This window comes from Paralichthys olivaceus, chromosome 1, assembly GCF_024713975.1.
Source record: "Paralichthys olivaceus isolate ysfri-2021 chromosome 1, ASM2471397v2, whole genome shotgun sequence".
NCBI lineage: Eukaryota > Metazoa > Chordata > Actinopteri > Pleuronectiformes > Paralichthyidae > Paralichthys > Paralichthys olivaceus.
Genome location: NC_091093.1, coordinates 24,019,235 through 24,044,584, shown reverse-complemented (window position 1 = coordinate 24,044,584; position 25,350 = coordinate 24,019,235). Strand labels below are relative to the sequence as shown.

The following is a 25,350-nucleotide window of genomic DNA, read 5'->3' as shown; positions in this document are numbered from 1 at the left end:
TTGGATCACACGCCTTTTCTACTGCCGATGAAGAAAAGCTGATTTTTCTTTAAGATGTATTTCTTTATTTGGGATGTCAACTTCTTCTTTTTTTTTATCAAAGTTATTCCACTTCCTGCTAGAAGACCAGCTAAGATAGCTGGTGTCAGATGAATGTGTACTGTGGAGCCTCTATGCTGTTGTGGACAGTTAGAGCTCCTGGGTTGTCCAGGCTAAAACAAGGCTGGACATAATTTTGGAAGTGACCGTTGAAGGTGTGTAGGTGTTGTTCCAGATCCACGTTGAAGAAGGACAGAGTTCCCATCTCATAGTCCAGTGCCACTCCTATCCGCACTGGGTTCACTGTAATCCTCAGGTCAGGACTCCAACCGTTGTGCAGAAACTCATATTTGTGCCTAAAGGAAAAAAAGATGCAAACTTAACGATTACAGTAAGATGTTCTAAATATAAATGTTGGGATGGTTTTCTAGCTCTGACAGTGAAGAGGATGCAGAATAAAGAGCCAGCAGGATTTTAAAATGGCTGCAGATGAAAGAAAACAAATGCGATTGTTAAATAGTGTGTTGGCAGAATCTCAGATGATGCCCACGATGTTAACCATGATCAGGGCTTGTGTGATCTTCTCTTCTACATGATTAACGAAACATGACAATTCATACGTCCTGATGGTGACATTCTCAACTCTGGGCCTCTCTGTCTCAGATGGGCTTAGTTTTGCATGCACAATTTTTTTTGTTTTTTTATTGAGGAAAGGAATAATTTTTCTTCTGGATAAAAATAGTCCTGGCCCAGTTTCTGTGAAGCAGTCGTCCCTGAGAGCATCACTCGACTAATTCAGATTGACTGTAAAATCTGCATCTACTTTGTTTATGCAGTCCTGTGAAAAACCACGTTCCAGTTTGTCTTTCTCAGCAAAACAAACAAGAATAAGTGTTGAAAAAGCGTTTTGAATTCCATACACGTTTAGTTCCCCACAGAATAGTTCTATATAGAATATTTTAATTTATCTTTTTTTCTGACTGTCAGAAATCCCATAAGTATTTTCGGTCCAACTTTCCTATGCCACAAACAGGCTCTGAAGATGACAAATAAAAATGACCATAAAACACTGTTACACAAAATATTTCATGTGCTAGAAGTTATGTGGGTTTGTGGCAACACATTTAATCCCTTTGTTTTCCAAAATAAGTGTTTCACAGACAGAAATGTCTGTCTGTTTTTGAGGAGTTTTATAACTGACTAATGGAAACTCAAAAGGCTGTTGATGCATCAAGTATGAAACTCCATCGTGTCGAGCAGTTTTTAATCCGGCTCTTAGGAGAACGTTATGAAAAGATGTTGAGCTGTTACCTTGACGGAGTGACGATGTGTCTCATACACCAGGAGGTAGCGTTGGCTCCGAGGTACGAGCTCCTCTCTGTGTCCTCGTATGCAACTCCAATCCTAAACTCCGTCCCATCGTCCACCTCAACCTCCCAGTAATGTCTCCCTCGCACTGGAATCAGATCTCCCAGCACAGCCACACATCTGCACACACGCGCTGATGTCACACTCAGTAAATTCATTTAGAAAAGGAAATCTCAAACGTTCCCATTTACCTGTTGAAGGTTCTGTCGTCTAAGGCCATGGCACTGATAGGGAGCTCCTCATCTCCATAAAACATGGTGAAGCCGTCCTCAGAGAGGGACAGGCAGGGGTGAGCAGTGTCTTCCACAAGACGGAAGAATGTACCTGCACAGGTTCACAGTCATTGTAAGAATGTGCACAAAATAGTTTTGAGTCCAAATTGTTTTGTTTTCTATCTTTACAAATATCAATGATCCAATGAAATACTCATTTCTACGATATATATTCATGTATATATATTTTTAGGGAATGTTTTTGCCCTTATTTACAGAAGAGTATACGCTTGTAATGGGGAGAGAGTAGAGAAGACACGCAGCAAAGTGCCAGGACAGAATCAAACCTGTGGCTGCTGCAGGACGGGCCAAGCCTCAGGACTTTTACTTGCTATGGAATATGTTTACAAGTTTCCTAGAGCAAATGATATGAAAACTTCTTTGAGCAGGCTGATCCACGTTGCCTCTCACCTGTTGTGGAGACAGTAATGACGTCACTCCTGTCGCTGGGGCCGCCGATGTTAACCGCTCGCACAGAGATGAGGTAACGCCGTCCCGTCTGCAGCTGGATCAGACACTGACAGGTGGGCACAGCCACTATAGACCTGCAGGATTAACCAACGAGAACGAGGGCTGACATCACTTCATTTTTAAACACTTGAAATGCATGAATTATTTTTGGGTTCAATTTGATTCCTAAACCTGCACCACAGTGTGAAAAGCCTTCAAATGACATCTTGTCTCACAAACAGGGACGTTAACAAGGCTCTGTCATATTTAGACCGTGGACTCATTTCAATTTGGACTGTTTAAATTCCTCCATGCAAAAACACACAGATCTTTTTAAATAAATGGTTTGACTCTTCTGTGAAATGACTCCATGACCCCAAATGTTAGGGCAGTGTTTCAGCTGAGGCCCAAAGTGCTGCAGGAGCTGGAGCTAAGAATAGATCTTTCTGGGACAGAGTGTGTCTTGATTCAGCAGCTCTTAAAACCACGGGGCTTCAAAAATCCCAAGCAAGCACTGACACAGGCTTTTGTTTATGGATGCACTGAAGCACAAACGTACTTTTAAAAGAACAGTGAGGACTGATATCGTCTCTGGCCTGTGAAATGCTGCATATCCGGTGGACTTTTCATGTCAACGAAGGAACAATTCAATCTCGAGTTTTCTTCCCGTGTCAAATCAAAGGTTCTTACTCGGTGACGCCGCTCTCTGTGCCGTCAGTCCCCACCTCACTGAGGTCCACAGTGTAGGAGTCGACAGGGTTGGTGTTCCCTGACTCCCAGCGGAGCATGGCCGCCTCTGGGCAGCTGCTACACTCCCTCTGCTTGATCACTGGAGGCGACGGCACTGAAGGAGAGAGGACTCAGACTTTTTTCTCTCCATCATCAATCATGTGAGGCCGGGGTATTTACAGAATAGAGAAAAATACATGTGAAGATGGTCTGAGGGGACAACAGAACATTTATTTCAGCTGTCACAGGTTCGTGTAGCGGTGCGGGGGGTGACATCTATTACCTGTCATGTATAAGGCCTTCTCGCTGGCCGGGCTGATGCCTGTGGTGTTGGTGGCCGTGACCCAGAGCTCGTACTGAGCATCGGGCAGCAGATCTGTCACAGTGCAGTGAGTCTCCTTCACTTTTACTTTACTCACTGGGAGGGAAGCACAGATTTCATTGGGGCTGTTACTAATCAATCATTCCAGCAAGATTCCCGCTCCAGCAGTAGATGGTGTAAACAGCAAATCTGCAGACGTGTGTCATGTGTTGTACCTTGTGGTGCACAGGTGCTGTCCACCGGGGTGTCCTCCAGCACTGGTCTGTAGTACAGCTCGTAGTACTCCACCGTGTCGTCGGAGAACAGGCTCCAGCACACGCGCAGCGACGTCTGGGTGGCGGAGTTGGGCATCTGGGGGTTGATTACTGGGGCGGATGGAGCTGTTTGCACATTGGACACATTGTTAACAAGCTCAAAGATGAGAGTGGAGGAGCAGCTTTACATCTTGTTCTATAGTTTGAGCTCAACACTGACACGTCTGTGCTCTTGTTAACACAGCTAAGCAGCTTATCTTTTCACCCCTGTCCCTTGTTTTTTTTTTTGTTTATTTCTTATCAGGATTACGCAAAAACTACCAATGGATTTCCAAGAAACTGAGAGTAAAAATGGAACAGGGGTCAAGAAAGAACCCATTGAACTTGGGTGCCGATCTGGAAATTTCACAATGAGGGATGAGAGGATAAGAGATGTGATTATGTGACTTAAAGGAGAAATTTATATATTTATTTATTATATATCTGAGAAAATGATTATGTCCAACAATGAGGTTCTTTCTTCATCGGCTTGTTTGCTTGTCATCAGGGTTACACTGATTTCCATGAAATGTTGTGGAGGGACGGGGCATGACCCAAGAAAGAACCCATTAAATGTTGGTGCATTTTGGACAAATTGGCCAATCCAGGATTTTTACAATAACAAGATTTTGGGCCTTTTTCAACATTTTGATCATGAAAAGAAATCTGTCTTATTTATTCATTTCTCTAAAATGTGTAAAAACTTAATAAGAACTTTTTGTTTTCCATTATTCCTCAAAAGGGGAATTTGTGCTGTTTCCTCTTTCCCCAATTTCTCCATGTCCCGACATTTATGACTGATTTCACCTTGTCTGACCAATCATCTTTCTGCTTGTGTTGCTAACGTCAGATCGGTGCTCTGATGCTTTAAATATCAACGTATTCCTGTAATTTTGCCTTTCAAACCTGCTATTTTGAAACCCACCACCTCACATCCCCACAATTACCTTCTGAGAGTTTCCTACATTCGCCTGCCAGCTTTACTCCTACAACACCAGCAATCTGAACTGTGGTGGGTCCTGTCCTATCTTCATGTGGGTCTAAGTGTTGATGTTTAAATTGATGGGGTCTAATCACCATCATCTCATCTCGACACTCAACACTTGATAATTGACACTGGTGGTCACTGGTCACCCTGTGTATTAAAAGCTCAAAGCTGGTAAAGTAATACCACCACAGACTCGTCTGTGTTGTAATCACAGACTGTCCAACGTGTCCAACAGCTCAATGGGTCAGAGGCTACTGTGCAGGTATCCATGAGAAAATTATAAATCAGACCTGGAACAACATTGATGGAGTCCATCATGGTTTTCACGTCTGACAGATCAGCAAGAGGCGTGTCAAACTCAAGACGTGTGGACAACGTGAGGTCGACCTCGTCTTTGGCAAACTCCTTGATTCTGGTGAAGGATCAAGAAACAAGATTTAACTAAGTTGCAAAGAAGCTTGTGTCGTGGAATGATGCTCAGGATCCACTCAGTGACTTTTTCTTTCAGCCACATTTTGTGATCTTCTGCAGTGAATGGAATTTGCTCAGTTGTCATGGAAACGGAGATAAATCAAAAAGCTAGCAAGTGGATTTTTATGTCAAACTGACTTTAGCAGAGTGTAGAATTTACTTTGACACTTGTGTGTAATTGCATGACATAAGTCTGAAACTAAAGGCAAAACACCCTCAAACAATAATGCACTGCAGTGTCACACCGTGTGAAATACTCACTGAGCTGCATCACATTTACCTTTTCATGGTGGGCATGACTGTCTGTCAACAGAGGTGAAAATAAAGCAACTGAACAACAGAGTCAATAAAATAACCAATAATTGTAATTAACTTCCATTCATTGTACACAGCCCCAAAACCTACCCCTAACTTTAACCTGGACATCAGAAACTATGTAAGGTTATGAGGTAAAAAAAAAAAACACACACACACACACACACACCTTGAGAAAAAGCCTTTTGTCCCGGCTGCGGTGGACCTCCTGGGCCGCCTCAATGAGCTCCTTGGAGGCATCGAGCGCTTGACCACAAGCGAGCAGCTGATTGTACAGAGCCTCCAGCTTGCTCTTCTTCTCCTCCTCCAGTCCAGCCGCCCGCTCGTCATATCGCTGAGACAACGTCTGCAGCACGTCATTGTAGTGCTGCTCCAGGTTCTGCTCCTTACGGCCAAAGTTCTCCTGGACACACATTCATATGATCACAGTGGCACAGTGGATAGATTTAGACATTTGTTATGTATTAAGCAAAAGAAGGAATGAAAAAAGAGAGGAGGGGTGAGAGATCAAGGAAGGCAGTGAATGAAACTGATGGGATTCTTTGATAAGATCTGACATTTTGAATCTGTCTTTAAATTGAATCAAACTAAGTAAGTGCTCCAAAATGATCATGCACCAATAAAATAATCAAAAAGGCCATTAAATCCGTTTGACGAAAGACTTTAACGATAATTACCTCCACAGTGAGAAAGATTTCCTCCAGATGACCAGCAAAGTTCTCCATCTCGGCAACCTTCCCTTGCAACCGATTCCTGGTCGTGAGGATCTTTTGCTGAAAACAACTCAAAGTCACTTGTCTACTCTTTTCTCTTTTTCACTCGAACCAGTGACACAAAACATTTCTCAGCATGTGTTTGTCCACAGTTCTGAAAAGTTTAATGTCATGTTTACTGATCGAGAGATACAACAGACAAATGTGAATGTTTAAATATACATCAATTCAGTGTCAGTGTCCCTACCTCGGTTCCTTCCTCCTTAAACACATCATCATCATCATCGCCATCTTCAGCCCCAGTGGGAGAAGGACTGTCCTCACAGGGCTCAAATCGGAGGGACTCGTTGGTGTCGACGGAGAACCTCTGCAGGGTGGTGACGTCCCGGGTCGCCCTCCTTCCTCTGTCTGGTACCACACTGTGGGGATCCATGGTGCTCGAACCGCGGCTTAACAACTCCTGGTGCTCGGCTTCCTCTGTGATTGCATCCAGTCGTCCTCCTCTGGTCTCATACAGGTCCATGAGGAGAAGGACTGTGGGACGAGAGATAGTTACAACTCATTTTAACTTTCTGATCAGTGTAACTCAACTCATTTTCATCATATTGTAAAAACAACTGCAGCAGAGTGAAAACACTTGAACCAGGACACTTGACCTGGTGAAGAACAAGCTGTACATGAAATTATTAATAGTGGCCGAGCAGCTGATTTACCTGAACAGTTCAGTGATCCAGTCTGTTGTGAACAACCATGACTGTCCGACAACTGTGAGCACTCCAGCCCTCAACCAGAGACAGAAATAGATGGGACTCAGATTACTGTCCCAGGCATGTCAAACCTCCACACTGGGAATTATCAGTTATTCATTCAATTAAGAAGTTTCACTACTCAGACATTTTTTATATATTGATAAAACTGTTTAAAAATAAGAAATTAAATGAATAAAAAAGTCTGTTTGTTAATTACCTTGAGATTTAGAGCTGGAAATCCCCGAACACGTGACTCAAAGGTTAAAGTTGAACACAATGCCATCACGATGCCTTCGCTGTACATCGGTGATAATCTACTTATTTGCTTGTTCACTGTCAACATCAGTGTAAATGAACACTGTCTTTACTGGTGAACATGTTAAAATTATATTTAAAAGAAAAGGGAATAAAGATGAAAGACACATAAAACTAAACAGAAATAATGCTTCAAAAACAGAAAAGAAAGAAAGTGGTAAAAAGGATAAAAGCGCTGGAGTACAGACAAGTGTAAGGGCTGGTTGAAAATTGAAGTAAAGATAAATGTTTTAGGATGTTTTCAGCTAAATCATGCAGGAAAAGCTACACATTTTATTTTCATTAAAAGTGTTTAAATTATAGTTTGACTTCAGTTCTAGTGGTTACTGTTTCGTTTTTAAATAATTCCGGATATCTCTTCCGGTCCCTGAAGGCAACTGACGTCACGCAAATGGCGGACGGTGTAAACAACAGCTTCCCGGAGGCCGAAGTGACAAACGTGGCTTTTTAAGATGAGTAACGCGGAGTGTGAGCGGCTGGACAGCCTGGAGGGCTGGGTGGCGGTCCGGAGCAACATATTCGAGGAACCCGAGACCTTCAAACTGGGCTTCATCGTCCAGTGGAGCGTCATCGAGTCCAAGTTCGCTGTCACCTGCCACAACCGGACGTTACAGCGGCAGCGGCGTAAAGTCCCGGTGTCCGCGGACCATGAGGTGAGCTGGGCCGGGCTCTTCTCCGTCAGCGACCTCAGACACATCCACCAGCAGTTCACCTGCGTGGCCGACGTCCTCTCCGCCTGCTTCCCGGACCTGTCCGACTTCGAGGAGGGCAACATCTGGGACCTGCTCCTCCTCAGCAGCCGGAGGTCCAGAGCCGAGGAGGAGAACGACGACGACGGCCGGGACTTCGACAGCCCGTGTCGGAAGCTGGAGAAGTATTTCAGCGCCGCCATCGACATCTGCGGCCGGAAAATAGTCCTCGACACGCTGTTCACCCAGGACGAGAAGGATGTGGAGGAGTACTTCGAAAACATGCAGGAGTTCAAGAGGAAGACGATGCAGGAGGAGATGTCCCGGGTCAAAGGTCACCTGCGACAGGTCAGTGGGATACAGAGGTTTCACAGCTGGATGACACACATGCAGGGGACACGTGTGTTTGTTTACACACACATGACTGCTGAATCACTTGTCCTGTTAATAACCCACGTCCTGTTTGTGCTCACACTGCATCACACAGAGGCCCGTGGGTGTGTTCATCTAGTGTCACATGTTTCACCCATCAAGTTGTCATTTTTATAGAAATAGTCATCGTTTGCCTCATGGCTCAACAATCTGTACAAGGAGCTGCGTCCTCTGTCCTCGACATGTTGAAGACGACACTAGCTTCCTGTGGGGGAAAGTTCGATACGAGTAAATCTCTTGAGATACTTGTTAAACCCTGAACGACATGTTTTTGTTAATCAAAGCAGATATCGACATTATACCATACCTGAGTCTGGGCCAAGGTTGAGTCTGGTTTAGATGATTGAATTTGACATTTGGAAATAATCAGGTCTGGTAGGTCACGTTGGTTTGGCAGATATTTATTTATTTTTCAACACTGCAAATTTCTGTAATCAGGGAAAATAGTAAAGCGATAACCATGCGCTGACTTCTATAGATTATATATAGATAGATTCTTGGGGGCCAATGCCAATATTAGGGAGTAAAGTATTTCCAATAACAATATATCAGGCGATATAAGCCTTAAATTAACTGCGGGTTAAATTTGGGTCAGGCTCAGGTAATTGTCTCTCAGGCTCAGACAGAAAAGTATTATAATCTAATATATATTGGCAACGTCTTAGATGTTGTTATTAAACACTTGTGACGAAGATATTTTACAGTTTAAACTTAAACATTATTACAAATAACTATGAATAAATAAGAAACTCGAATACAAGATATACATGATATATAGAATTTGAATAAAGAAAATATCTTTTCTACATTGTTTATCCTGCAATGTTCATATCGGTGCATATCAGAAAACATAAACAAAGATACTGACATGTCTATGAAAGGCTTTCATCAGCTGATATCATCTGCACTGATAAATCAGTCAGACTGTATAATAAAGGTTTTTTTTGTCATATACAATATATAGGATCTTGAACTCATTGTTATATATACAGATATATATATGTATATTTCACGTGTTCAGAAGCAGAGGGATTTATGGGATTTTTAAAAAGCTTGTGAAATCTCTGTGAGCTTTTGAATGTTACCATGCAGGAGTAGCACCACACAGTGGTGTTATAAATGTGAAACCAGACTTAACCACGACACAGCAAACTCGTGCTCGATCACTTTATAAAGTGGCTCGTTTCAGGGGAGGCTCGGTGAACTGAAGTAAAAACATTATCTATCAAAAGGAGATCATATAGAATTGAATGTGTGAGATCTGGTTAAAGAGATGCAGTAGTTTGGGTTAGGGTAACAGGTTTTCCTTCTTTCTCAGAGTGAGAAACTCATAAATGCCTTAAGACAAACCTTTTTTGTATTTGTTCTATTGTGATTTTAGGTCAAACAGCAGTATTTGGTTACCTCTGCCTAACTGCTTTGTGTCTATATGTTTAAATACCACAATCAAAGTTTTTCTAGAAATTAAAACCAAGTCAACAAGTGTTGAGGGAGGAGGTGCGTCTCATCAGGCGTTTGAGAGGACGCTCTCAGTCGCAAACTTTGCTCTAGATGTTGTAACACGACCAGCACTAATATTAGTTTTTTTCATCAGTGACTCTTTCCTGCCCTTCATGTCGATTCATTTTCTGAGAAATTGGTGAAAATGTGAAAGTGTAATCCAGATCTGCCCTTAACCTGGATCCATGCCAAAATTGAATGTACTCTTTCTTGACCCATGTCCAATCCTTCCACTGTGTTGTGTGGAAATCCAGTGTAGTTTATGTGTAACAGACAGACGCACAGGGGAAAATATAACCTCCTTGGTGGAGTTAATAACAAGGTGAAAAGGCCTTATAGTATAAATACAGCCAACATAACATCACCACATTTCAATTCTATAGATTTAAGAGTAATACGTTTTTTGTACAGAGCATTAGCAACATCTCTTCCATCCAATACAACAGTCCTACTGTAAAAGATTCTTTATGAAGATCATCTGATGTGTTCTGATGTAATGTCTGAGGCTGTATGTGTGTCTTTGCATTAGACGTGATGAGATCACATGACAAAGAAAAAGTCTTCTCATAATCTCATTTGTCCATTAATACCGACATAAACTCAGCCTGTTCCGCCCTGTGCCCTGCAGCACTTCACTCACTGAACAAGCTGCACACAGCTTCTGAGGTGTGGAGGTGCTTGAAGCCCTCGATATAAAATGGTTTGTTGACGTGAGGAAACAAATTGGCTTGAATTCAGTGGTGAGTGTCAGAGAAATTATTCCAGTATTCAGTTGCATTGAAACACAAACCTCTGACCTCACCAGTCATCCATCAGCCCACCGCGTTTTGGAAGTTGTATCGTGAAAGGTCTAATTTCTATTGTCATATTTTCTGCTCAGATGTTATTTTTTTGAAACACAATTCAGTGTAAAACCTTTTTTCTTCCGATTCCTCTGAGAAATGAAAAGATCACCTCCTGCAGAGGAAAAGGCTTGAAGCAGTGAGCTCAGAGTGAACCGAGGTAATGGTGTTTTTCATTTTCACAGCTGCTGCAGAGTCACGGCAGCGCAGACCGAATGGTTGCGCTGCTCGGCATCTATGACGAAGAGGACACGGCCTACCAGGACCTGGTCACTGTGGCCACCACCTTCTTCCATTACCTGCTGCAGCCTTTCAGGGACATGAGAGAGCTGGCCTGCCTCTACAAGATAGAGATCCTGGTAAATACAGCCTTCTATTCAGGCTTCTTTGTGGGATGTGAAAAGTGATCATATACAAAGGAAGCAGCTTTGTAAGTTGTTTTGAAATCTAAATCCTGAATAATTCTCATCAGGCACTAATGACTTGTACATATACACACAGATACATATTTACAGCCCCTGAACATATTTTAAACTTGTGTAATGCTACAGGATGACAGCTCTTTTATATGCTCACAGGAAACACTGTCTCCCTCTCACCAAAACAAGTTGTGGCCTTCGTTGAAAATCTAATACTCGTATGTACAATATTGATGTGACGCTCGCAAACAATCAAAGTCCTTCAGGGGAACCAAGTTGTGGGCTACAGGAGCATTCCTTTTATAATTGCACCTAAATTTAAGAGCCCTTAAGAAAGTGCCACGGGGCAGATACTTGATATAAGAGTCTAGAAATTACTAATAATTACTAACTAATTTAGTTCTGTTAAACCTAGTCCACACATGCAAAAAGAAAGAAGTCCAAGTTGGATTTAAATCCAAATCATTGTCAGAGGGATAATAATGAGGAGTGGCTTCTGACTGGCTCTCGGAAAGGAACGGCGCCATAAGATCTGGCTGCCTGGAGAGAAATTCCCATCACTGATGTACAGTATGTCACTGGGTGGTAACTTCCAGCCTTGGCTGTTTAATTTGTCGCCACTCAGCCTAATAAACCACCAGTCAAAGGCCTGTTTCATCTCTGCAGCTTTCCAGAAATAATTTTGAAATAAAGATAGATTATAGATAGATGCCATGTATAATATCAACAAAATACAAATATTTGAAACATTCATGAGAAGAGACGTTGTGTCTAACATCGATGGAGACGTGCATCACTTTTTAAAACGTGTACGCATTAGTTTATGTGTATGTGGGCTAAGTATCTGTAAGAAGTTGGCATTAAATCACTGAGGGTAAAGTCGTCCACTGTTTCACTCCTCGCAGAAGTCTTTGGACTTTGAGGACTTGGGTCCTAAGAGAATTGCAGCTCTGGAGACGGAGGCGGAGGAGTGGAGGACGAAAGCTGAAGACGCTGTTGCCTCGATCCAGGACATCACTGTCACCTACTTTGCACAGACTTCAAAGGCGCTGGCTGGTACGAGTGGCTGTGTTTATTTCTCTTATTTGTGCGAGTGGATGAATTCATTAATGACTCAAAGCACAGAGGAACAAGATGTTGTGGAGTCACAAGTTGTATTGCAGCTGCAGACATAACTTATTAATGATATTTGTGATCTAATATTCATGTCAGTAACAAGTCTGAACAAAATACTTATCCCCTTTCCCCCAGTATTAAAAAAGGGGGGGAAATAAATGTATATTTAAATTGACCCTTAATAAGTAATGATTTGTCTGTAGAAGACTGTTCTGCCTGTAGTTTGCAAGACAATTCACTATTTGGAGGGTCATTCCCTCTTATGGTACTTCACCTTATTTTAAATTATGGGGAAGTATAAGTAACTCTGGGGCTCCAATATTCTTTCAAATGTGTTGTACTTAGCATAGACCTTAAATTGAATTCATTAAGATCTTACAAGGGTCTCAAATTTAACTTTTGCTTTTGTCTGACGCAGTGATACGTGACTGACCCTCGTGTCCGTACATTTGCAGGGATGTTAAAGCAGATGGAGGAGGACAAGTGTCGTTTTGGATCTGCTGCCTGGGCGTCCGCTGTTCCTCGACTGGAGAAACTACGCTTCCTCTTTGCCAAAGAAACGCTGCAGCATATGAGAGCCGCAGAGATGTGCCTCAACCGCAAGAAAGACGGCATCAGAGAAAGGGTGTGTGCATCTTACACTTCAGTTTTTTTTTTTTTCTTAAACAACAGTTTGTCTTGTGGTTCTGTTATTAGTCATCTAATTCCATACTGTTGTGTTGGACTTAGTTGTGGCTGCTCCAGGCTTCCGTTGTCATTCAGGTTTTTATTTCCAGTGCGAGCACTGCTTTTGTAGTGGTTGTGAATCTGACGTGTGTACTTGCCCCAGTGTGTCGTTCACTTGGTATTCCAGTGTGATGTGAATCTCTTGCTGCTGGAGCTGTTTGATCTATTTATAAAGCCTCTCTCCTAAAACACAAAATCCCCTCGATACACCCCCAAAACCTGCATGCATGAAAAAGTGAGCGTGTCTGTTTGTACTTGCTCAGAACAACGTGCCAGTCGGACACATATCTGTGACTACAGGGGTGTATATACTTCTAATGTTGGGATCACAGTATTTTGGGGAAACTGTAGTGAATGTACTCACTGTTATAAGGTGTCGTGCTGCGAAGAGAAGACAACACCCTCAGCACCTTCATGCGGCTGCATTATTCATCCGATTAAGCGTCTTAAAAAATCCGGTTTCGGGATGCTGGCGGAATGTACCACTGTGAAATCAACATGTGCAGCTCACTGACATCTGCGTGAGCGTTTATGATGAGATCAGTAAACTACACCTACTCACATTCTTGTAGCTGCAGAAGTCGGTAGCAGTGCGCAGGTGTTTAGTGCCTGCAGGTGTCACAGCCTTTACATTTACTGTGTGTATGTATGTTTGAAATGAGCTGCATACATGAATAATCCCAAATGAATTCAATCACTGCAGCTCTTGTCATATTCAAACAGCATGTGTGTTAATATTTGACATAACTCGAAGCATTTAAGGACATAACAGTGTTTCAGCTCATTAATTACATATTCAACATTAATGCTTTGTCTTATAAGTAGCTGTTGCTTTCAGCTCATTTCATCAGTGTGTGTTTGTCAGATTTAGCTTTTGGTGCATGTATATTCAACTGATGAAATCAGGGACTTCTTTTATAAAGGTCCACCTTTCATATTATGTAAACTGTAGATTCTTCAACATGCTCGGCAAGGGAGGGGGGAGGAGAGGGGAAACCTGCAGCTTCACCACTAGATGCCACTAAATCCTACACACTGGTCCTTTAAAATGTATTTATCATGTTCAGGGACGAGAGCCCAGATCTGGAGTCAGTTCACAAAAAAGCATCGTGTTCACAAGCAAAAATGAAAGCCAGCAGGCGAATGAGAAACATAGATGTTATGAAAAAGAGGATGTGGTGGATATTAGGTTTGGTATTACAGCTGACTCTTGATAGTTCATTCAAGGTGTCTTTGAACAGACAGAAGAGGGTCCCTCAATGCAACTGCCTCACTGTCTCTCTGAGAGGAGTGTATCAAGTCTAAGTCTCCTAAATATCAGTCCCCTAGACCTGTACATACAGACGTACATAACAAACCTCCACCTGTAACTTGACATTTTGTTGTTGTTGTGTTTTGGTGCAGCTGAGCAGCCTGTCCGGCAGAGGTCAGAGGCAGAGAGCTGATTCCAGGTCTGCGTCTGACGATGACCAGCAGCCGGACAGCGTGGACCAGCTGGAACTGCAGTTCTATGAAATTCAACTGGAACTGTATGACACCAAGTTTGAGGTTCTAAAGAATGAGGAGCAGCTGCTGATGGCTCAGATAGACACAGTGCGACGGCAGATTAAAGGTAACACAGTGATGTAGCTCACGGCTGAACAGTAGGAGGGAGAAGTTTGAAATTTAACACCATCACTCAGGAACAAGAGGAGGAACTTGACTGTTTAACGGAATAACGAAGATTTACAGAAGAAATTAAAACAGAAATAAGGAAACAAATATAAAAAATATGCAATTATAGCTTACAGTGTCATTAATTAAAAGTTCCACACTGTTTCTCAGATTCATTACAGTGCTGATGTGTTGGATCACATCATGTTCAGGGGCGTTTGTTTTCCTGGCCATGGGTTTTTCTTTGGGGAAATACTTTGCTCATGTAAATATTTCTCTAATTGCTCCTTCTGGGACATTGATGACACAGTGATGTTTGCTTTGTGTGTTGTGTGCATGCTGTGTGTGTGACTGGTGTCAGGTTTATTTCCCAGACAGAAAGCAGGAAAGTGCCCTCTACCAGTAAAGGAAGCAGGATGACAGAAAACAGAGATGTGAATGAAAGGAGGAGTTTGTGGCATATTTCACAGTTTATTACTTCTACCCAGGAGGTTCTGTTGCGTTACACAAATCTTTTGTATCTGGACAAATGGGTTGATCCAGATTTAACATGACACTATCACTAATTTCTTTGGGAATAATGGATCTTGATGAAAAAAATCAGGCATCTTTAGTGGACTGTGCAAGTTAGGGCTGATCCAGTACCTTCTACCTTCCCATAAGCTTTGTATTGACACAAGTTTCCTTGTTGAGAAGTTGTTTCGGGAATAATTTCATAACATGAATTATTCCCTGGAAAATCTTTAAAAAAATAAAAATAATAATAACCAGATCTGAGCCAAATTTGAGTGGGTTCTTTCTTGACCTGTGTCCCATCCTTCTACTCAGTTTTGTGGAAAACCGTTCAGTAGTTTTTGGTTAATCCTGCTGACAATCAAACCAAAGGACCAGAGAGGAAACATAACACAATAGTTTCCATGTTCTGTTTTGTCTGACATCATTGTTGTGCCAGAACAGAGTGTAGGTATTCCATATTTCAAACACACAAACACAGGGGCAGTTTATTTGTATGAGTTCCCGGTGAGGAGCTGTCAGAGTGACTGGACTGCTTTCGTGTTTCAGAGTTGAAGGAGGAGGTGGTTTACTACGACGTGTGTGAGGATCCAGATGAGCTGCAGAGCTTGGTCCACACAGGGATCCACCAATCAGACCCTCCGGCTGTCAGTCACCTCAAAAGACGCCTACAGACCCTGGAGGCCAAGAGAGGCAACATCTGCGCCCGGCGAGCTTATCTCCGCAACAAAAAGGTGTGGGCAAGCAGCGCTGACATTCACTTCCATTTTCAGCAGAAAATTCTCTCCCCCATTAAAATTATTTTTAGTGTGATTTTGGTGCTTATCGAGGGCAAACATATTGATCTGTGAGTAGTCGACAGGAAATAGTGGAAAATGTCAATGAAAAACTATGGAGCTTTTCTTTCCTCCTCTTAATCTGCTTCCTGTCTCCATTTTCTGAGGTTTGTTTTCTGTAAATATCGGTATTGTTTTATTTTTAGCTCGCTGAGTAGTCTAAGAATATTTGGCAGGTGTTTGCTCCCTCTCCTGGCTGCTCATTTGTTTGATTAAAAAGCATTTTATTGCTCAGAAGAATTCCCTGATTAAAAGCTCCCACAATCCCACCCAGTAATCCACAGGGAGCAAGAGTCACAGGCATGATTATTTAAAAATGTTGCAAAAAAGATGAAAACGGTTAATGTAAATTTAAAAAAAACTCAACTGTGAAGGACGTATTTCGTGCAAACATCCAAATTCTAGTTCACTTCTTTGCACCTGTCAAAGTCTTATGTGTTTTTTTATGTGAATATTAAGTGTGTTCATCTTCATGTGTGTTTTTAGGATCAGTGCATGGATGCTCAAGAGCAGAAGCATCAGGCGGCCCAGCAGAGCTCCACAGTTTTCAACCAGCATCATCAGGTCCACCTGGTGAGTTACCGACCCCACAGACACTGTGCTGCTCCGGCAAAATGAAACTGTGTCCAGACCTTTCTCTCCAACACCTCTCACTGTCTCCCTCTGTTTTCTGCAGAAACGAGAGAAGAGGAAAGAGGAGGATCAGAGGAGGAAAACGTGGGTGGACCAGGAGCGAGAGAAGACTCTGAGCAGATTACGATCCTTCAGACAGGTAAAGCTCTCTCATCTTCTCCTGGTTCACACCCCCCCTCTGCAGCTTCTCCTCTGTGAAATAAACCCCAGAGACTCCTGATTCACACCAGGACAGTAGCTCACCTCAATGTTATAGATAGTATTTATATTTCCATGTTTATTTATACATATTTATAATTTCTGTTCAGCTCTTTGAAGGAAGTCGGATCTTGAGGCTCTGTTCAGTTCTCAGAGATGCTCTTCTCAGGATTCCTCCAATTTAGAGACTTATGATAAATGTTTCTGTTTGATAATAAATGTATTGTTTAATCTTTACTCCACATTTCATGTTCTCTGCCGTGCTCTGCTTCACACTCATATCATTCTGCTGAAAAATGTCTGTCAGGTTCACTCTGTCTTTCTAAGAAACTGATGGACGTTGATGTCAGTTGATCAACCAAATCGTTTCTTGTTTTAAAACATCGAGCAGATTTCGTGCACGTTCCCTCTGTCACTTCAGTTTAATCTCAAGCGACTGTTTAAAACATCAGACCGTCGACAGTCTCTAACCACTTCCCTGCTCTTTTACCATCTTCTTCCAGAAGCGACAGGGCCAGTACATCCTGAAAACTCCTCACTCCAGGCTGTCTCCTTCAGACATGGCCCCGTGTCCCTCCCAGCCGCTGTCCATCATCAGCCTCGACCCCTCTCCCTCATCCGAACTTCCCTCCCTCCCCTTCCGTCCTGAGCCCAGACGCAGTAAAGCCTCCAAGAAACGGCAGCCTAAAGACATCCCCGTCCAAATCTACTCTGCTCCGCCGCCTCCATCAACAAATATCCCTACTGCGCCTCCTCCCCCACCACCTCCCCCACCCCCTCCCCCACCGCTGCCCCCTGCCGTCCCTCCTCCACCTGCCCAGGCTTCCTCTGAGGACACACCAAAGCCTCTCAGTGAAAACGAGGAGCCCCCTTTCCCAGCCAAGAACACACTCAAGCAAAATATAGGTGAGAGTTGAATAGGTTTGTACATAAAGTATAAGATTTCAGTTTTACGTGTCCATTTAAAATACAATATAGATGGAGGAGAATGTGTCAGACTACAGGGAAGGTCGTGTGGGTTTAGAGTGGAGCGTGCATGTGCGTGTGCGTGTGTGTGTGTGTGTGTGTGTGTGTGTGTGTGTGTGTGTGTGTGTGTGTGTGTGTGCGCGCACAAAGTGTTCTAAAATCCCAATGTCCCCCATGAGGCCAGAGGAGGCATTTTACCTCAGTGTTTGTCCTGCTGATGCACACATGGCTCCAGAGACACAAAAATCCAACATGACTTCATTTTTCTGAGCTTCTGTGAAATGGAGGAAGCTTGTTATTATAAATAGAGATGGAGCACCAGTGAGAACACGGAGAAAGCTCTGTGCAGTCTGCATCAGCAGTGACGTCAAAAGTAAATGCCTTCTTAACTTCTGTCGTACCTAAAGTGTCTTTTCTCGTCATCTGTTTTACTACAGGAACAATGGATGAAGTGTTGGCCTCACTGCAGCGCGGACAGATTCGGCTTCGAAAAGTCCCTGATCGCAAGACAGCGCCCTCTGCTGATGACCCAAGGAACAGTCTGATGTCTGCCATCCGACAGGGTGTCACCCTGAGGAAGGTGAGAACAGGGAGCACACCAGAGCAAATCTGATAACTCAAACAGACCACAATTTACCAATGATAATTTATTGCAAAATAAATAATATATACATGTATTCCTTAAACTTTGTTTGGTGAACACGGCAGAAACCCACTAATGTGTGACAGGAGTGAAACCTGGGATTAACTTGACTCTTGTCGTGCTGTAGGTGGATCCTGCACGTGCAGAAGTCCCGAGCAGCGGAGACAATGAGCTGGAGCGCAGCATCAAAGCCGCCATGATGAGGATGAAGAATGTAGCAGCCGACTCCGATGAGGACGACAGAGGTGAAGAGGACACGCAGAGTGTAGACTGGGACAGCTGAGAACACACACGAACACACACACACACACACACAAAGACACACACACTGGTCTTGTTCAGACCTGGTATTAACATCTGTCCTCAGAGATCTGATCACAAGTGGACAGCGTTCTGTTGGTCAGTTCACACCTGACATCAAACTACTGTGTCTCCTGTGATCACATCCCCGCTCTATATGCAAATAATCATATAAATCAATTCTGATTACAATGAACGATGTTCTTACAGAGGGAGTTTACAGATGTGTCCGACGACATTTGTGTGTGGGTGAAAGCAGGAGAAGGAGAAGGAGGTAGAGGGAGAGAGAGGAGGAGGAGGAGGAGGAGGAGGAGGAGGGAGGGGCTAAATTAATGAACATGCAGGTCTGCTGTGAAGAAAGATTTGATCAAACTGAAAATCCAACATTGAGTGATGGTCAGTGGTGATATCATGGCGTGTAATCACTGACAAGTGTAAAAAACTCAGAGGACGTCATGTGTGGCCCAGGACGGATTTACGTTCACAGCCTCTCTGAATGTCTCAGGACACGTTTGGTTGCGTTCAGACCTGAACTTAAAGCTGACCACTCGTGATCAGATGTTAGTATCAGGTCTGAACGGGGTCACTGATGAAGCTCTTCTCTTACAATGTTCTGATTCTGTTTATCCATGTTGTGTCGTGGCCAAATTTTATAAAAATCTGCTGAATGTTATTATTGTTATTATTTAAGCTCCTGGATAAACGGGACGTCGCTGCGTCATAATCTGTGGGAAGAACTTCTCTCCTGTCTGCAGGAGTGTGTGTGTGTGTGTGTGTCTCCTCGTCCCTGTGGCACTTCACACAAACTGGCGGTCACATTTATTTAGTTATTAATCGATGATGTCTGATCATGACTCCGGGTCGTTCCGGTCACTTTAACCCTGATGTCCTGGCCGTACGCGTCACTTCTCGTGTTGTGTGTGAACTGAAAATGTTGGATTATTTTTCTGCTTTTCTTCTTCTGGCCTTAACAGAGTCGTCTGTTGAACTTTTTGCATTTGTCTTTTTAAAATGGCTCTGAGATGTTGAAATACCTTTAAGACTGCTTAAACCAGAAGCCAATCAGGATTTAATCTCCCATAAAGCAGTTGGTTTGCAGAAATCTCAAACTGTGCGAATGAGGTGTTGCGCTTCAACGCTCATTAAGGAGAAAAACCAAGCGGTGGCGCAGTGTGTAAAATGATTGTGTGTCTCCCAGCGCTCTGTGTGAAGGCTTTTTGTGAGACTGTCGCACAGCAGGGGAGGCCTGTGCTGCAGGCAGAGATAAACACACCATCACACTCGACTCCACCATCACAAACACTCAGTCGTTTTCACAATGCTGAGTCTAAACTCGTTATTTTGAATGTAATTAAATCCGAACAATTGTTTTGTTGATTTAAACTTCAGCACAAGGGCTACATCTAACTGGGTTTGTAGTTGAAGTATTTTGTGACTAAACAATAGAAGAGTAATGTTGTGAACTGCAGCAGTGCTAATTATTTACAATATAGAAAACAGGTCTAAAGTCTGTTATTGTTTGTACTTGAGTCCATGTGATGCACTTGTCCCTGTTTCTATTTTTTTGTGAAAGAAATGTTTGAATGTTTTCAGTTTAACTTCGTTGCAATTGTTACATGATCTGTTATTTCTTCCTCTAACGTCATAATTTAGAAATGATGCTTAACCATTTGTTTAGCAACAGAGACGTCGTTCTCATGATGGAACTGCTTCTAGAACAACATGCTGTCAGGTTATTGTTGACCTTGATGACCTTTGAACCTGTGACTCCAGGTTATACTGTATCACCACAGACGGTAAATAAAGATGGACGACGTGACCGCTCCCAAAGGTGAAGCCAAAGAGTCTCAATCGCCCTCTGGTGGCAGACTGCAGTATAGATCATCAACCCCATATGCAGGATATGGACTAAACTAAAAAGTAAAAGCACACGTCAAATAATTTCTTTAAGGTTTCTGTCATCTACTGAAGCTCTTATCACACTCATGTATGTTCAAGTGTTTTTCTGATAAGTTTGGTTTTAATAACAGGATGAAATGTTATGATTGACAGGTGTGACTGAAATTTTAGATTCCATTGATGATAGCGGGAGAAAGTGGAGACACGTCGTCCATCTTTACAAACGGTCTTTCTGTATCATGCACAAGAGATGCAACACTGAGCGGTAAACAGCCTGAAATAGGTTGCAGAGGAAATGACAATATTGCTGCACTTTGATTTGAAACTTGTGATTCTGCTAAGATATGAAAGTTCCTCCAGCGTGTGGCAGACGAGCTGTGGACGAACGGCGGCTGAGGCTGAATCTGACCTGTACTGCTGTGTTTTAAAAATAAATGAACACATGAAAGATAAACTTGGTCTTTGCTGTTCCCTGATCTCCACCCATCCAGGAGGCGGTGCCTCGTCCACCTGTGAACTCCGGTGAGTGTGCCCACATGACGATGACTCATATGGTGACATCTGTCTCTTGCAGCCTGCAGTGTTGCTCTCACACATTTCTCCTGCAGTGACAGCTCAGACGTCCCCAGCCAGTTGTGACACGTCTGTACGACTTTGTGTTCTTAGAGAACAGCGGAGGCTGCGGCCGCTCCTCGACGCCGTCGTGTTTGCACGGCCTCCGTCTCCCTGCTTCTGTCTGGGGGTGTAATCAATTGGTAACATCCAGGTGATTCAGACGGAGGACAGCTCATGCACCTTAGGGAAGACACACAGCGGCTCTTTAGACAAACCTGCCTGCCGAGCATCAACGTGAAATTCCGCAGCCAGTTACTATGGTAACAGGGAGTCTCGGTGGTAGTGGCCTGTAGTGCCATCTCTCTCTCTCTCTCTCTCTCTCTCTCTCTCTCTCTCTCTCTCTCTCTCTCTCTCTTTCAGACACATGTACAGAGCAGCATAGTCTCTTAATGATGTTTCACCAACTCGCCCACTCATCACCAGTCACACAATGAGTGTGGCTAAAAGAAGTAGAGCAGCGAGCAATGAGCCGCAGAGAGAGAAATGCTGCGACGCTGCCATTTGAGTGAGATTAAGTATTGAATTAAGACAATTATTTTAATTATTGTTTCACTAATAGTTTTCATTTAATGTGAATTTTAAAAAGTGACTCACGATGACGTTTCTTTTGTCTGAACAAGAGTCAAACAAAACACAGAATTTGTTCTCTATATAATCAAGGTGAGCCCAATCCATCAGGTGTGAAAACTTTTTTACTGAACAAACAAAGAAAAGATGAGCACTGATGTTTATATTTTGATATTTGTCAACTAGTCAAAGAAGCTGGAACCAGAAAATATTCTCCAAATTAATTACCAATGATTTGACAATGGATCTGTGATTTTAACAAGCTGAAACTTTCTGTGGCTCGTTTTGTCTGTTTGATTATCAAAGTAAATATCTTAAGATTCTGTTGCAGTAAAAAAAAAATCATCTCCTTTTCACAGGATGGACTCTTTTTTTTGCTTGTTAATTTTCAATCAAACTCACTTAATTGGCCAATTTCCCAATGATTTCAGTCTGTAAGTATATTGATTAAATCACCTGCGCCACACAGATGGACCCTGAAGGTGGAAATGAGTCTGACTGGTCGAGCAACGACCGACTCTGGGTCTAATTAACAAATGAATTGATGTGAGGTGGCTCTGGGTGTAACGTCCGTCACTCACACTGTTTTTTAAGGGAGGAAGGGGCGTGAGTGGGTTTAAGTTGCCACGGCAACATGTCCACAGATCAGCTGTTGTGTGTTGGTTGTTGTGAGAGCGTTGGAGTTCAAGATTTTTTCCTTCAAACAAGCTCATATCGTCTGATTTGTTTTAATCTTACTAAAACTGATACGTGTCAGCCACTGTGATTAAGTCCCACCTCGTCTGCTCTGGGTCTGTGCGTCTCTGTGAGGATTACAGTTATATTTAGTGCTATGTAAATCAACATCAGAGGGAAAGACGTGCGGTGGTGGAGCTTCTGTACTTCAGCCTCGACGGGATGCTGCTCTGGCGCCGCAGGTTCATTCCACCTGACTTAGCTTCTCCTGCAGGAAAAACGCCTGAAGACTGTCACATTGTCAGGCAGCTTATGTGTCAGCTTTAACAGATTCTTAGTTTCCTACAATAATAATCTGCAACTAAATGGGGATTAGAGGAAACCACCCGTCTCCTCTCTGTGGAGCTTGAGCCAAAAAGAACCAGAGTTATGGCACTGTGGTTTTATGCGTTCACCAACCACTGCAGGTTCAGGCTATAAATTATTTTTTGACCAATGAAATCTTATCAGTCTTATCAAGATTTGAAGACATTCCTTAAAGGCAGAGTTGAGATATCATGTTCAAGAGGCGAAAGCATTTTGAGAAGCCACCGTGACCTTGACATTTGTCCTCATCAGTTAATCTGTGAGTCTTAGAGATTGTTTTGACATTTTTTACAATGTTTTTACAAAACCACCATGATCTTTGACCCCCGACATCTAATCAGTTCATCTCTGAGTCCAAGTTTGTACCAAATGTAAAGAAATTCACTCGAGCAGTTGTTGAGAGATTGAGTTCAAAAGAATGCAACAGATGGACAACCTGAAAACATAATTCCCCTAAAAAAGAAATAACACACACACACAAACTCAGCATTGTAATTAAACTAGATTTTAACAGTTGTCAGTTCTATTGTACAATATTGAACAGGAGTCACAAAAGTGCACAAGAGGCATTGGTTCAAAAGGAAGGATCATACATTGTGGTGTTCAGGTTTTGGTGAGTTATGAACAGTTAAAGTTAAACAGAGAGAGAAATAAGCAAAATTTCCCTTTGTAAATATCTCAACAACAAAAAAAAGACTCATAACATCATAGTATTACCCAGTTTTAAATATGTCACCACAACTTGTGCTTTTGATTTCATATGCACCGTGTTTCAAGATGAACATCCCAAAAGCAGCTGTGACACTTGAATCCTCCACTGGATCAGTTCGTATATTTCCTCTAATATTATACATGAGTGGAGACGTTGGGTTCAGGAAACGTTCACTTACTTGGTATGTTCTAGAAACACTAGTTGCAGAGAGGCACCAAAAATAAATAAATATGTAAAACAAAACAAGAATCTTGACGGGGTTTAGTGAAAAGGCCCACGCCGTCTAAATGTTCACCCAGTCGAGCAACACCAAGTCCCCTCACCCAGATATAACCACCACCATAACAAAACCTAGTGTGTAGGAAGCACATCAACAACCTTGGAGACAAAGATCTTTGTTCTACAAATGGACAACAATACTATTGCACACACAAAGTCCTTTAAACACTACACTACACTCATGGCAGGACGGGTTCCTACAATTAGATTTGGATTTGTCTGAAGAAAAGCTCCTGAAACCAGAGAGATTTCCGTCTTTATGAAAACATGATGGATTCCTGCAGCTCAGACGAGGTTTTTGTGCAAACACCTGTTTTGTCGTTTGATTTCATTAATTGACGGATTAACATCCATCCACGACCCCGACATCCTCGGGATGGGGCTCGTCTGCCTGTGTTTTCTTTTCATCTCTTTATTGGTGAGGTTGGTTTTTTATTGTTTTATTATTATGGTGATGGTCATCACTTTGGCCATTTCTCCTCGCCAGGTGGATTCACACTCACCTGGAGGCACTTTGTGTCACGGCCATTGTGTATTTATATATATTTATATTTGTGCATATCATCTCATGAGTACAATTTGTCTTCTAACACACCTGAGATAGACGAGAGGCAACAGCGAGGACAGTCCGTAAAAGATTTCATGTCTAATTCTCTGAGGGGGGGCACAAGGATTAATACCAATTATAACAGCAGTGATGCAGAACATCATTGTCTTTGTGTGTTGTTCATTTTTAGCCCTTTAAGTCCCCTCCTCTGCTCTAAGCTCCGACTGCCAGTGTAGAAGAAAAAACACAGAGTCTAAGAACCCTCCACCAGCTTCTTAAAGCCCCCCCCCCACAGAAACGAATAAGTTAGCTCAAAGTGTGACTCTTGATTTAGTTTCTGAACGCCAGCACAGAATGTTGCATGCCGGCCTTCACGCTGCCAGTCTCTCTCCTCAAAAACATCTTTCTCACATGGTAGTGTTTATTAGAAGCCAAAGCCGATAGTTTCTGAGTGGACGTCACCTTGGTGGGGGAGGAAGTGCCACATAGTTTCTGCCCTGAAGACGTACTGCAGTGAATCTTTCGTACCTGACCTCTGACCCTTTCCGCTCTGTGCCACTTTTCTCAATTATCAACGCCGAGCTTGGAGAGTCCCTGCCTGACCTCGTGCAGCTCGTCTATCTTTCCATCCAGAATATCCATGAACTTCTTCAGCTCGCCCTTCATGCTGCCCTGTTTTTGTCGACTGTCGTCTATGTCCATTTGAAGACCCTCTATACTCCCCACCAGTTCCTTATTCTTCGTCTCTGCAGCCTGCGGACAGACATTAGGGGAGAGAAGTGATTACAGTGCACAAAATAAATAAATAAAAAATGGTGGATACAGGAATATTAAATCAAAATCTTGTAGAAGAATAGGTACGATCTTTAGCCTTGATCTGAGCAGGGATGCCAAAAGAGAGTTTCTTTTATTTACAGCCTCTCACAATAAAAACTAATTTCAGCATTCATAAGTTCTAAAGCATTTCAATTCAAATTGAAAATGATCAATTTGCATTGAGTTCTACCGAGGCCTTACAGAGAGGAACCATATTTTTTCATGGGTAAAGGGGGGGGTTAGAGAAACTCTTTCAGACTTGCCGGCGACACGAGTGACACGTTAATGCCAAAGATACCATGGAAGGGAGGGGTTTAAAATAGGAGTGCTAAATAGGTGTTGTGCCTGCATGACTGTGTCGCCCAGCTGACGTCAGAAACCTGA

General features: G+C 42.8%; 3 protein-coding genes across 9 annotated transcripts in view; 1 reads left to right on the top strand and 2 right to left on the bottom strand.

Moving 5' to 3' along the window:
- Nucleotides 1–42: 42 nt before the first annotated feature.
- LOC109625002 (fibronectin type III and SPRY domain-containing protein 2) lies at nt 43–7,067 on the bottom strand. Of its 6 annotated transcripts, none has more exons than XM_020079993.2 (14): nt 6,927–7,067; nt 6,674–6,742; nt 6,208–6,494; nt 5,925–6,020; nt 5,417–5,650; nt 5,213–5,235; nt 4,752–4,873; nt 3,396–3,560; nt 3,142–3,276; nt 2,820–2,973; nt 2,091–2,224; nt 1,599–1,731; nt 1,351–1,527; nt 43–395 (listed from the first exon to the last, which is right to left on the bottom strand). In XM_020079993.2, exons 3-14 carry the CDS (start codon nt 6,481–6,483, stop codon nt 146–148), a joined length of 1,899 nt encoding a protein of 632 aa, XP_019935552.2. In that variant the 5' UTR covers nt 6,484–6,494; nt 6,674–6,742; nt 6,927–7,067; the 3' UTR covers nt 43–145. The 6 variants fall into 6 exon arrangements, with proteins under 6 accessions (XP_019935552.2, XP_069381908.1, XP_069381910.1 ...); XM_069525807.1 differs by having other exon boundaries at nt 6,674–6,805; nt 6,927–6,961; XM_069525809.1 differs by lacking the exon at nt 5,213–5,235.
- A 409-nt stretch (nt 7,068–7,476) lies between these two features.
- LOC109625001 (WASP homolog associated with actin, golgi membranes and microtubules) lies at nt 7,477–20,843 on the top strand. Its single transcript, XM_020079992.2, has 11 exons — nt 7,477–8,061; nt 10,673–10,846; nt 11,812–11,962; nt 12,478–12,647; nt 14,153–14,360; nt 15,464–15,648; nt 16,237–16,323; nt 16,427–16,522; nt 17,085–17,487; nt 17,985–18,127; nt 18,318–20,843. The coding sequence occupies exons 1-11, from the start codon at nt 7,477–7,479 to the stop codon at nt 18,471–18,473; spliced, it is 2,358 nt and encodes a 785-aa protein (XP_019935551.1). The 3' UTR covers nt 18,474–20,843.
- A 2,258-nt stretch (nt 20,844–23,101) lies between these two features.
- homer2 (homer scaffold protein 2) overlaps nt 23,102–25,350 on the bottom strand; it is a 28,378-nt gene continuing 26,129 nt past the window's right edge. For both annotated transcript variants that reach the window (XM_020080092.2, XM_020080091.2), the window contains exon 9: nt 23,102–24,903. In XM_020080092.2, the coding sequence (XP_019935651.2) occupies nt 24,715–24,903 (189 nt within the window). In that variant the 3' untranslated portion in view covers nt 23,102–24,714. The remainder of the gene's footprint in view (nt 24,904–25,350) is intronic.